The following is a 13,807-nucleotide window of genomic DNA, read 5'->3' as shown; positions in this document are numbered from 1 at the left end:
CATATAACTTCTTAGTACAAATACAGTTACATATATGCATATTAATAATTTCTTTCCTAAATACCTAGTGCTAGTATGTGGCGACTTTCATTTATATAGTGGAAAGAACTGAGGTAAATTTTTACATGATAAGATAGCGTAAAATAACCTTAGAACAAAAAATGTTTTGCAGAACCTTCATTATTCATTATTAGTGTAAAAAACAAAAAACAAAAACAAAAAATGTTTTGCAGAACCTTCAGTATTCATTATTAGTGTAAAAAAAAAAATATGTAAATAATCAGATAAGAAGTAATAAAATATGCCACCACCTGCCAACATCTCTTTATTTTATGACAATTCCAAAAAGCATTGTATAAACCCGCTTGGTCTTGTGAACATTTGGGACATCTAGAACAGTGATTTTCAACCACTGTGCCGCGGCACACTAGTGTGCCATGAGAGATCTTTAGGTGTACCGTGGGAAATTTAATTACCATTGTCGAGTGTCTGTGCTGTAGTGACTGTTTTCTTGTTTATTCTTAGAGACAAAAGAATTAGCTACAGAGTGTCATTTTGTAACATTTTTGATTTGTGGTGTGCCACAGGATTTTTTCAATGTAAAAAAATGTGCCGTGGCTCAAAAAAAGTTGAAAAACACTGATCTAGAAGTTGGAGTATAGCCCATCAAATAGGCTCTTTGTGGAGAAACTTTTACTCCATGATAAATTTTAGGTGTCATTTCCCTATACATTGCTGAATGGAGTACCGACCATGCCTTAGACAAGGCTGTTAAAATATCATCTGTTCTACCAGGAAAGTGTTCAGACCATTTTGCCAAACCAGTTTTTCTAATAGAATAATCCAGATTTATTTTAATGATTTAACATTTTCTGTTAACGCTTTCCTAAAAGGGCTCCCCTTGATCCAAGGGTTTTTTCTGGTCCCTTACTGATAGTGATTTCAATACTCCTAAAGTATAAGACTGTAATTGCAGAAAGACATATACTTCTGTTCTCAAAAAAGGATATTCAGTTACCACTGTTTCGAACTGGAGAAGTCTTTGCACATTTCTATCTACCAGCGACCTAACAGGCATGATATGGAAAGTTGGCCACTTCTGTAACAAAGAACGATGAGCTAAATATGGAAGATCTAAATTACCCCAGTATGGTAGAAAGAGACAAGAATGACTGTTCAAAAGATGTTTACCCCTAATCCTATGCCATATTATCCAGCAAGAAAACACTATCGGATTTGATATTACTTCCTCAGGTAATAGTTCTTTATGCATATGTAGTATGTACTTTAAACTAATATGAGGTACAAATTGTTGATCTAATGTGGAATCAGCATACACCTTACTATTATTTATCCAGTCCTTAAAATATCTCAAAATGCAAGCAGCATTATATGATTCTATGTCTGGGAAATTTACTCCTCCATTCCTTATCTGTTGTTGCAATATTGAAAAACTTAATCTAACACACTTGCCTCCCCATATAAATTTAGAGATCAACTTAATAAAGGCTCTAAGATCTATTTTTTAAATTACTATATGTAAAGATTGGAGAATATGGAAAAAGGATAATTTTTTTTAAATTTATCCTTCCCAAATAGGAGAGCATAAGCTTGGACCAGTTACGGATTTGTTCAGAGAATGTTCAAAAAATAAACTATATTCTGAGAATACAATTTATAAGGGTCTTTAGTAATTTGTACTCCTAAATATTGTATCTTCTCCCTACACCAGAAAAAAGGATATTCTTTACTCCATACGGGTCTGACAAATCTTGAAAAGTACAACGTCTTGGATTTATCCATGTTAATGTTTCGAGGATTAGAAATATAAAACAACAAATCATCAGCAAAGGCATTGATTTTAAGAGTACATGATCCCACTGATATACCCTCAAACTCAGATAAAACCTCTAAGAGCCGAAGAAGAGGATCCAATGCTTAATTAAATAAGATTGGAGAGAGAGGACATCCTTGTCTAGTACCTCTAGAGAGTGTTATGGGCGTCGACATATCTCCATTTATATTCAATTTAAAAGATGGATTAATATAAATATATATTGAATATAAGAAGGAAACATCTGTCCAAACAACCTATTAGACAATACAGCATTAGGCAAAAGCCATTCTATTTTATCAAAAGCTTTTTCGGCATCCCAACTTAGTAACAAATTTAGATTTCTGAGTCCTAGAACACCGTACAGTAGCAGCAATAGCTGCTCGAATCCCACCAGAGGGGCACTGCATTTGCAAAAAATCATGTAACATAGACAAAAAAAAGTGCGTTGCAATAGATAATAGATAACATTTGCATTTCTTTTTTTTTTTCCCCTTCCCTGTAAGACATTTATCTAAAGAAAATTACATCCTCACCTAATCAAATAACTGACTTCAGAAGATGAGGTAAACAATTTAAACATTTCAACTGTATCAGCTGGATCATCAAATAACTTGGCCTCCCCTTGCCAAAGAACTTTCAGTTTTGCAGGATACAAAGGAGAAAAACGGATGCCCATATCCACCAATCGCTTACAAACTGGGGGCAAAATTTTTAGTCCTGGAACATCATAATCTTGTTACCTTCCACTTGGATATCCCGGATCTTTCTATAGGGTCCCAGCACTGTTTCCTTGTTGATATAGTGGAAATATTTAGCTATTACAGGTCGTGGACGTTGGGCCATAGACTGGCGCTGATGAACTCTTTCAATATTCCGTAAAGAACAGGTGGAAGATTCAATGCCTTCATCAGAGGGGTTATAAGAAATTGAACCAAGTCATGGCCTTTGTATGATTCTGGTATACCAATAAAGCGCAAATTAGACCTCCTATTCCGGTTCCCCAAATCTTCTAATTTGGTTTCTATAGAGGTGAGTATAATATTTTGAGCAGCAACTTTAGCATTAGATTGTAGATTGTAGAAGCTAACCTTCCAAGTTGCTTACTCTCTGTTCCAATTCTGCTATAGGTTGGGTTATGGTGGAAATATTCTCTAATGCTGATTCAATAGATTTTTGCAAGCCCTCAAATATATTATCATAATAAGGCAACAAGATTTTAGATACTTGAGAAACAACTCCTGAGTAATCAGGTGACCCAAGCAATAGATCAGACCTTGATTCTTCTCCCTCTGAATATTCCATAAAAGACTGGTGTTGAGACATAGAAGAGGAAGAGGGAGTAGGAGAACCAGCTTTTAATGGAAGTTTAAGCTTTTGCTTATTAGTATTCTTGCGTGTTGAAGAGGACTGTTTCCCGACAGATGTATCCATTATGTAGCAATGATTGGAGTAATACTCTAAAGACTCTGTATAAGATGGTGTAACTTGTATAAAAAAAGAGGCAGTAGATAAAAAATCCCCTTCAAATATTTCTAACAATAAAATGTAGGTCAGCAGCAAAATTTCTGCATAAATCTTCAAATGAAAAAGATGTATCTTTTTCTTTTTAAATGATATCCAAGTACTTGCAGCAGATGGAAAAAGAAAGCCAAAAGATGAACAGATACTCACAAGTCCCAAGTTAAAGGATTTAAAAAAAGCACCTTTATGCAGAGCTGAGCAGCTTGTATGGGTATAAACCTAATATGACCGGCATAAGCCATGCGGCCAAAACATCTAGCAAAATAAATGCATAGATCTTCAAGAAGAAAAAAATGTATCTTTTTCTTTTTAAATGACATCCAAGTACTTGCAGCAGATGGAAGAAGGAAGCCAAAAGATGAACAGGTACTCAAGTCCCAAGTTAAAGATTCAAAAAAGCGCCTTTATGCAGAGCTGAGCAGTGTGTAGTGTTATAAACCTGATATGGCTGCCAGAATCCATGCGGCCAAAGCATCCAGCGCCGACTCTGGGATGTTTGTACTGCGTGTGAGCCGCTCGGATAGAGCTCTCACACAGCTAATTCACTCCCTGCAATGGCCTCCACCTTCCGGAGAGATCAGCGGGGTGCCGGATAAAAACAAGCCGAGCTAACTCGGGTGCTCTGAGCAGCTCCGCCCCTGGAAGTCCCTTGTATTTGATATTTTAATTGTTTTCCCCCTTAGAATGGGACCTAACCTACCATGACCTAAAGCAGAATAAAAGTATGTACATGCAATGTGTGTTACCTTGTGCTTTATAAATTTTTCATGCTATTCATATGCCGTCTTGTCTAATTTAACCTGAGTGTCAAATGAGATAAAATACAGTATCCAAGTGGATCAGAATCCAAATGAGTAAGCTGAAGAACAACTATTAGTTTGCACAGTACAGAAATTGTGATCTTGAATTTGGAGAATGTATATGAATGGAATACAGTTGTTGTCGTATTGGTACTGTCTGGGAAAAATAGCTTATCTGTAATGAAGAAACTGATATTATGGTTGCTTGGAGCTCAATTTAGCTCAATACATTTAGAAAACGTTAGTGTTTTCTGTACCTTGCCACAATGCCTTGGTGTTCTACCTGGCTTATGTAGTCTTACATTCTGTTGACAATCAAAAATCCGGACCTGAGGTGCCCTGGATTTTTGAAAATTCCGCATTTTTAAAAGTTGCTCTTCCTCCACACACAGGCCAGCCTTGCACTCGCGGACATCTGGCACAGTTCCAGGCAGCAGGGACATCTCGGCATGTATTTAGTTTAGCAAGCAAGACCTAACAGGTGTTTCTGCAGAACAGCACCATCAAAACATTAGTGGTCAAACAGTGTACTGCAGTCCCTGTATTGAAAATACTATCTGAAATTCATGCCAGGAAACTGAAGGAAATGGATTATCGATGGCCGGATTTTCAATTGTCAACTGTATTCAGTCCTCATTGAGTCTTATATTCAGTGTTTGATAAACAAGACCTCGAAGGTTACGTCATTGCCATTGTGACTTGTCTCTTTCGTGTTTTTCTTCTGTTGGGTCAATAATAAGACATTAAAAGCAGCATTTTGGATCAGCCCTAATTAAAAACCTTAGATGAGATAATTTCATTTAGTTTGGTGCTTTCATTTGAATATGTGATAGCAAATTTTAAGTGGTTTGTATTTAAAACTGCAAAAAATCATCATAAAAACTTCCTATGCTTTATTTTACTGTGTCATTTTTCACCTATATATGTCTCTATATGTGTACAGGTATGTTTATTTTTAGTTTCATACATGTGTTGGCCTATTAAAGTTATAATTATTGCAAAGAAAGAGGTTTAAGGCTCAAAAGTAGTGAGTCAAAGTATATTGTATTCCTATGTATTAAATGTGTTCCCCTATTCATATGTGTTCCCTAGTTCTGTTATAATTCACAAAAGTAGGGTATTCCACTAGACCGGATGGTACTAACACAATAAAATATTATGACCGTGTTTCCGTATATGTCTCCGACGCGTTTTGCCCGGGTTGGGCTTTCTCAGTTGCACGTGACTGTATACGATTAATGGTCTACACATACAAAAGGATTACAGATTAATAGAACAAGTTATGGGTTAATGGATGTCATATTTAGAGCGATAAAAATATTTATGGTTGTATTACATATCACCTAAATACATCTATGCAAATATAAATTTAGATGAATAGGTTATAATCAAAGAATGTTCAAGTCAAAAATTGAATAGTGAAGGGTTAAGACTAATAGTCATATGATAGTTACAATTCAGGGGAGAATCATAGTGGAAAATAGTACTTGGTACAATGGTTCCAAATAACAGTGCTGGTGGGCTGTAACATTGTAATTGCTAATACATCAGTTTAATGTTAAACATATATATATATATATATATATATATATATATAATCTAAAAATATGATTTAAATATTAGAAAATGTACCTGACAGGGGAATCAAGGTTAGAGAATATGGGTTCGAGGATGAGTCCAGTCAAGTAGTTCCAATATTTGGACTTGAGAGTTACTAAATCATTGAATATGGTAGGCCGAAGACAGAGGTTTGAAGGGTAGTCACTAAATGGTAGAATGCATGTATGAGAACGTTGGAATTGTGTGTCAAGGGATTAATTGAATAATAGGAGTTATACGGAAACATGGTCATACTATTTTATTGTGTTAGTACCATCCTGTCTAGTGGAATACCCTACTTCTGTGAATTAAAACAGAACTAGGGAACACACACAAAAGTTTGTGTACTCCTTACTTTTTGTTTATATGTATGAATTTAATATATATGAATACAATATACTTTGACTCACTACTTTTGAGCCTTAAACCTCTTTTTTGTCCTCTCTTTGCAATTTTTTTAAATGTATTGTCACTAAAGAGGTTGGCTCAACAGTATGACTCACTGACCTATATGGGACAATAGGAAGTATCTGTTTAACTCTCCAAAAAAAAAACAAAAAACCCTGCCCTCTCCATATCCCCCCCCCCCCCTCGTCCTCTCCCTCTCCTATTAAAATTATAGCAATTATGTAGCTACTCTGATCAATTAAAACCACTCACCTAGTATTGTTTGGGTTCAAAACAGCTTTATGTGCCAACTATATACTCCACACAGTGTTCTCCCCAGAAGTTTTTTTCAGCCGGGTGGTGGGAAGCTGTTGCCGGGTGGTAAAAAAAAAGGGGATGTGGCAAAACACAGCAAATTTAGTGCTCCCAGTTGTTTATGCCATGGGTAATCAGTAACCTCTTATTGTTTCAGTGTTTTACCTTCTCCCAATGATTTGTTACAACTTTGTAATGCCTGCCCCTTTAGTATATCCAATTTTTCTATTCTATGTTTTTTGCCACAACTGTCCTATGCCGTTTATTGTGACCCAACTTCCTAGTGTTCTAAGTTTTAAGAGTGTATTCCTTTGTAGTAGTGTAATAGTATAATGAATGTGACGTAACAAGTTAGGCTTAGCTCATATTAGCAGCAAAAAAACATTTACCCCTTCTGAGTGACTTCTGGCAACTCCTAGGCACCTAGGATTGGTAAAAGGTGGTAAGTGCTAGGCACCTAGGATTGGTAACAGGCCGTAAGTGCTAGGCTTTTTCAGAGCTAGAAGTTTTTTAAGCAGCAGTGGTTCCTAGCATGAGGAATGGACAAATGTATCCTTACTGCCGGTGTGAATTCAGCCTCACTTCAGATGTGCTCCTGTGTCTATATTTAGTTAAAGTGAACTTTTGTGAAAACATTTTTTTTTTCACTTGATTCTTTTACAAAATTAGCCCAGCAGGCCCATGCTGGCTCAGCTTCCACCTTTTTTCTGATGCTCACTTGTACGTCCAGTGCTGCCTTGCACTGGGCATGCATGAGATTGAAAACTTTTTTTTTTTTTTTTTTACATTATAAGAAAACCTCTAAAGGTGCAGGCACAGAAGGAGCAGTGCAGAGCCTTTTGGGATATGTGACACAAATATCCCAGGAGGCTGCGGATTTCCCCTTTGGTCTTTACCGAAATGGAAGTGAAGACTGAAGGGGAGTCTCCACAAAAGTGTAAAAACAAAAAAAAAACAAATTTTTTTATTACATAACAGAGAAAGTCACTCTTTAACATAATGTAAAAAATGTGGAGATACTTTAATAGCATCATGCATGTGATATCAGATGGGGACAAGACAGACAGTGACCCCCTCTTATCACTGTCCATATTCTATTAAAAAACACTGTCTGTGAAGTTTATCTGCAGTGTTTAATGTCATTGGCAGTGCAGTGTGATAGCAATGCTAGTGTAAAAGCTGCATGTCATATTCTGCAACCTAACAACTCACTGGGTTCAAACCTTCATATCTCCTAAACCGTTGGTTGTATTAACTTGAAATTTTTAAGGTACACGTGGAGGCATAGAAAACTGAAACTGTAGGTGCAAGTGTGGGACACTTGTGGCTAAAGCCTTTTAAAATGTAATTAGTATGGCATTATGAGAACATAAATCTCTACCTAGCAAAGTTTGCTGCCTGCTCTGTTACACATATCTGTCTGCATCTCTACTTCAAACCCCAATTTCTCCAGAATTAACAAGTGCAGAGAAACAAAAATATAGGTGGAAGTGAGAGACACTTGTGGCTATCACCTTTCATCACCATGGCATCATTACAACATTAAAAAAAAAACTTTCCATCAAAATGCACTTCCTTGTTACACATGACTGTAACTTTCTAGTACCTCAACCTCAATAAAATTTAGTGGGCAGAGTTCATTTTCTAATGATGCCATAGTGATGAAGTTTTGGGGGATGTTAGTCATAGATGTTCCCCACTTGTACCTATATTTTTGGTTTCTTACATCTCCCGGTTCCCCAGTTGAACTTCAGAATGTTAGTTAAGTGGACAGGAAAGTGTGACAGGGCAGAGAAGCCCATTTTGATCGGCTGAGTGTTTTATGTTCTAATGATGCTGTAGTAATGAGATTGTAAGGGGAGAATGTGCCCGCCACTTGCACCTATATTTTCAGTTTTGTACCCCCACCCTCAGAGAAATTGGTGTACAAAGAAAAGAAGCAGACAGTAGTTTGACAGGTAGGTATATATTTAGGGGCCCACCCCAATGCTCCTTGCTATGTTGGTGGCTCCGGGGTCCCCAATTTGCATTTTCAATTTAGGACTCCTAGTTGCACTTTCCTCAGAAACAGCAACCCCAAAGTTAAATTTTCATAGCTTTTTACATTTGTGACCCCCATATCTTGAAATTCTTTAAAGCTGGGGGGCTGAAATTGTAGTAGTATCTATGAGGGTCCCCTGTGCACCTTGAAAATTACAAGTCATTGTGACATACAGTTTAGGAGATATGGAGGTTTATACACAAAGAGCTGTGAGGATGCAGAACGACATGCAGACTTCACACACAGTTCTAGCAGAGGATACATTTCACCAGCAGATTTTTTTTAAAAATAGAAATCCCAGCTCGTGCTATGAGATGGGGGCGGGGCTGCCTGTGTCTCCTTCACATGAAGGCTGAACTGTGTGTTCACCTCTCATCCCAGCAGCAATCCTCTGAACGGATGACACAGAGCACAGAGCAGCCTCACTGAGATCTGTGCAGAGGATGAGAGCTGCCGAGGAGAGGCGGGCGGAGCAACCGGCTAAAACCTCTGGGGAGACCTATGCCACAGGACCACAGAAGGTGTCTTTTGGTATCAGGCAGCAGAATTTTTTGTTAGAACTTGTCTGGTATACACATTGGTAAATGTTCGATAACCTTAAGCCAATATTTAAAACATTACATCTTAAAGTTGATTTGGTCAAAAAAATTGCCATTAATTTCAGGTGCAGATGATGTCCTTCTGTTGGCCAGAAGAACAGATTTACGAAGGATTTCATTGGATATGCCTGATTTTACTGATATTGTTCTACAAATTGAGGACATCAAGCATGCCATTGCTATTGACTATGATCCAGTTGAAGGGTATATCTACTGGACGGATGATGAAGTTAGAGCTATTCGTCGTGCTTTTCTGGATGGGTCAGATGCTCAGACCTTAGTGACCTCTGAAGTGCAGCATCCAGATGGGATAGCAGTTGATTGGGTGGCTCGGAATCTTTATTGGACTGATACTGGAACTGACCGTATAGAAGTCACCCGACTTAATGGAACATCAAGGAAAATACTGATATCTGAAAATCTGGATGAACCAAGGGCCATTGTATTAAATCCACTGACAGGGTAAGTAAGCTGTATTAACTAGTGACTGACACTCATATAAGTTTTAGATTTTATTTAATATTTTAAAAAATGTAAAATGTTATGATAAATGTCTTTGTTATATGTAACCCCATTGGTAGAGAATTTGTGTCTGTTGTGTTCTAATTGGGGAGACAAAAATAGAAACCTGACTAAGTAGTAAGTCTTCCCTTCTTGGCATTAAAGATTTTTCTTTATTATCAATTGATGAACAAAGTAATCTGATACCTTCAGGTTATACTGCCTTCTACATGAGGTAGCTGTTTAAGGTTATATGGTTACCTATGTCCGTGCCCTGTACCCTAAGCTCTAGTTGCCTTTATAGTTTCTTAACTGCAACAAAAACAAATTATTATAAAGGTTTTGTTAAATAGTTTTTTTTTCCCACATTTAGTTTTATGTACTGGACAGATTGGGGTGAAAGGCCGAAAATTGAGTCTTCCTTTTTGGATGGGTCAGAAAGGACAGTACTTGTGAACACCTCGTTAGGTTGGCCAAATGGACTAGCACTGGATCTTCAAGAATGCAAATTGTATTGGGGAGATGCCAAGACGGACAAAATAGAGGTAAGTGAAATTTAAGTTTATTTAAAACCTGGTCACCCTGATTGCTCCTTTGTTTCCGTGCTTGTGAGACATGCTGAAGTGAAGATCCTAAATCCTAATATAGTCATTTTTATAGTATTTTTTATTATTGTGTCAACTTTTTAACATCATCAATTTTCCTACAAACCCTAGCACTTGGTTGCAGCTTCAGTTCTTCTGTGGATTCAATCTGCTCAGCTGCTGTTCTCATTTCATTCAAACTCCAGACAGACTCAATGATGGTGGGAATGGGGCAGAGTGTTTACGGATTGTTCTTTTGGTAGAGATGGTTGTTTTGGTATGCTCCTTTTAGATACAAGTTTTGCTTGCCGGAGTATTCTGCAGAAAATGTATTGCTTTTAGGATACTTTTAAATATACTTGTGAATGGAAGAGGTCAAAAGGTTTTCTGTGATCTGTTATTGTGTAGGAAGAATAACTGTGTTTTTGTATGTGTAAAATGTCTTGCATACAAACGAGGGTTTTAGCAACCCCCCTTACACACTTTCCCGCTACAAAACTTTTCATCTGCAATGGTAAAATGCAACACAAAGAGCTCAGTCACTACTCTAGCATCCTATAGAGCCATTTGGTATCACTTTGCCAAAAATGTGCCTGACAGCAGCCCATAGGGCTTTCTCCTTTAAATTTGGCACCCTATGGCAACATTGTTTCTTGCTTCTAAAAATCTTGCTTGTCTGTTTGGCAGGCAGTTGAGAAAATGAGTCCATGTCTCCAACATATGGTTTTATATTTTGTGGGGGAAGATTTATAGATCTGTATGTTAATTGGCAGAGATTCATGTTCTCTCAGTGTGAGAACAACTGACATAAAATAGAGGCTTGAGATCATGTCTGTGTTTTGAGTCGATTTAATAGGTTTACTGTAGATTATTGAGGATTACAAGAGTCCAGCAGAGGGGGAAGCAAGGAGATGGCAGTTAACACCAGCTCACTTCCTTGTTTTCATTGTATTATTAACCCAAAGCGGCATGGATCTTTCTTGGTTTGTTTCTATTTTAAATGAAAAGCAATTTGTTAGGTGAGTCTGTGCATGTATCCTACACATTGCAATATTTTCAACAACCATATATGCACTTTAAAACAAGCCCTTGTTTATTTAAAAGTATTGTGGAGAAATTCATTTTCAAAGATCACAACACAGGTAGGTGATTTTTTAGCCTTTTTTCCCCCAGGACAGATCTTGGCATGCTGACAATTTTTCCAGTAATGCATTGTTAGCCTTAGGATTTTAAAGGTAGCTTTAAGTCACATTCATGTTCAGACTGGCAGTGAAATTGCAGTTTCTGCTTCCTCACACCAGTAAATAGCTTGCTTGCTCCCACTGTAGGTCTGAACCTGCTCTTATTGGGATGTTTGAGTATGGACAACTTCACATTAAGAGCTAGAGAGAATATTATAACACTAATCCATAGTTTTTGTGAAGGTAAACTGAAAATTTATGTGCCTTGGTTCCAACAAGAATGAAAAGTGCAATTGTTTCTTCCTGAATATCTTGACCAAAAGGTTGCCTCTTGTATTTAATGGAACAGGAAAATGTAAGGAACGCGCTCCTAAACACCACTTCCTCTTGGTTTTTCGCACCCACTACTTTCAAGGCAGAGCGGATCTTCCTAATCTGTTCAAGTAATGCCATGAAATAGGAGGGTTTTTTCTTTGAAACTGTGGAAACAGAATGATGGCGCTTTAGGACTAGAACTCGGAATAATTTATTACAATATGATTCTCTGCATTTTAATCTGAAATTTGTTTTTTTAATCAGAAAAAGTTCTCTGCATGACTTTTTTTTTTAAATAAGTATATTCAATAAAATGAATATTTCCAAAAACATTTAGATTGTTCCAGTGCTTACAGAAGGTACTTAGCAGTTCCCTAATTATGTCATTAGCGATGATTATTGTCACGTGCATATATAAAATCAATAATAAATGTGTGGGCAGTATCCTTTCTTGAAAACTGTACCATACACATTTCTCATTAATTTAAGTTATTTTTAGAATGCCAACTTTTACTTGCCTATTTCCAATCATTGCTTCTAAATGAGGCCAAATGTTTCTGAACATGTTTCTAACACATTATTTCTATTTGTCACTATCTATACGCCACTACAACTACCCAAAGTTTTTAGTTGCAAAATGTTTGCATATTTGTATTTGCCTGTAAAATCACAGTTCATGTCCCAGGAGCCATGTTCATTGAGGCACAATGCACTTTTCGTCTGGTTTTAGATAAAATAGATTTCCACATAAAGGTTAGACATAAATTTCTTACTCTGATTTCAGTGCCTTCTGTCAGCCTACCTCTCTTCCTGGCTGGAGGATTCCCAGTATTATTCAGTCCTTTCCTCTCCAGGACATGGCATGTGTCTCTCCACACCTTTATACCTATAGGGGTTTCGTGCTTTACTGTTAATGAAATGCATGATAACATAACTATTAACCTTTAATCAGTTTGGATTGGCTATAAAGTAGCAGCCTAAAAATTAAAAAGATTGTTTTCAAAGTATTTTTTAGCAATGCTGCTAATTCATAGTGTCATAGTAAAAGGTAAATCATTCGTTAATGTGAGTAAGCAGTTACTTGATGTGGGATAATCTATTTTCTGCTAATCTAGAAACAGATATTGCCTGTGCTGTGGAATTAAAGCATAATGGAGTTGCAGCTCAAACTCATTTTCACCCCTCACTTTGCTGCAATCTGTACTTTTCATTTGCACAAGTGGCTTTCACTTCAACTTGATTTTGACAAGTATTTTCTTCCTCTATTCAGGAGAGCCCTTCAAAGACAGATTCTTTAAATAACTTTCCTGCATAATTCATTCCTTTTTTTTCCCTGTTCTTGACCTGCCCCAAATCATGTCATTTTACGTTGAGAGTTTAAAATGCCCCATCTAATTTTTTTTTCTTTGACTTTGATTTTATGGCCAAAATAGCATGTGACTTTATTTTTATGTTGCTGATAGGTACATAAATTTAAATATTTTGCTTCCATGACTAACCCAGTCAGCATGTGTGATATGTAACTTTATAACCATAGCACATAAGGAGATCTGCATACACATGTGGAAAAGGTGGTTTTTCTCAAGCAGATTTGTATATATTATGAATAATCTGTAAATTTCATACTAAAGTAGCCTATATTTAAAAAAGTACAGAAACCTCACTGGGCATGAAACTTGCTTCCAGTGTACTTGGATCAATGTTCAGCAGGTGTAATCTTGTGTGCAAAATAGTTTATTTTTGTATTGCATTTTCATGCAATACAAAAATAAACTATTTTGAAAAGATCAAAAAAGAAAGATCTTCAAGTTGTAAGAAAAGATACAAGCAAGCTACAGTGGGGTTGACATCAATACCAAATAGTACAGGGTGATTTACATTTGAGAATCCGTTTATGACAAAACTCTTAAATACCATTTGTGTTAATTTTGTTTTTCTCCACTGTTTTTTGAAAGACCTATTACTCTAGATTCATAACCTGTGGGTGTTTTACACCCTCCTTACTGTCTAGCTACCGACCCACCTCCCTTCATCTCATATGTTTCGAAACTTCTTGATCTATAGGTGGCCAACGACCTCCACAGAGCCAAGTCTCAAGGCAACTTTTACCTCCTCTTCCTCCTCCTA

The 13,807-nt window shown here is 36.8% G+C and overlaps 1 protein-coding gene across 3 annotated transcripts in view; it reads left to right on the top strand.

The window, feature by feature from the left end:
• The window catches only part of LOC140337570 (low-density lipoprotein receptor-related protein 5-like), a 162,788-nt gene that overhangs the window by 79,572 nt on the left and 69,409 nt on the right, over nucleotides 1-13,807 (top strand). For all 3 annotated transcript variants that reach the window (XM_072421267.1, XM_072421266.1, XM_072421265.1), the window contains exons 6-7: nucleotides 9,165-9,561; nucleotides 9,974-10,145. In XM_072421267.1, coding sequence (XP_072277368.1) covers nucleotides 9,165-9,561; nucleotides 9,974-10,145 — 569 coding nt within the window. The remainder of the gene's footprint in view (nucleotides 1-9,164; nucleotides 9,562-9,973; nucleotides 10,146-13,807) is intronic.

Source organism: Pyxicephalus adspersus, chromosome 9 (genome assembly GCF_032062135.1).
Source record: "Pyxicephalus adspersus chromosome 9, UCB_Pads_2.0, whole genome shotgun sequence".
Taxonomy (NCBI): domain Eukaryota; kingdom Metazoa; phylum Chordata; class Amphibia; order Anura; family Pyxicephalidae; genus Pyxicephalus; species Pyxicephalus adspersus.
Note: the sequence above shows the minus strand (reverse complement) of the source record. Positions and strands in the feature narration are given on the sequence as shown.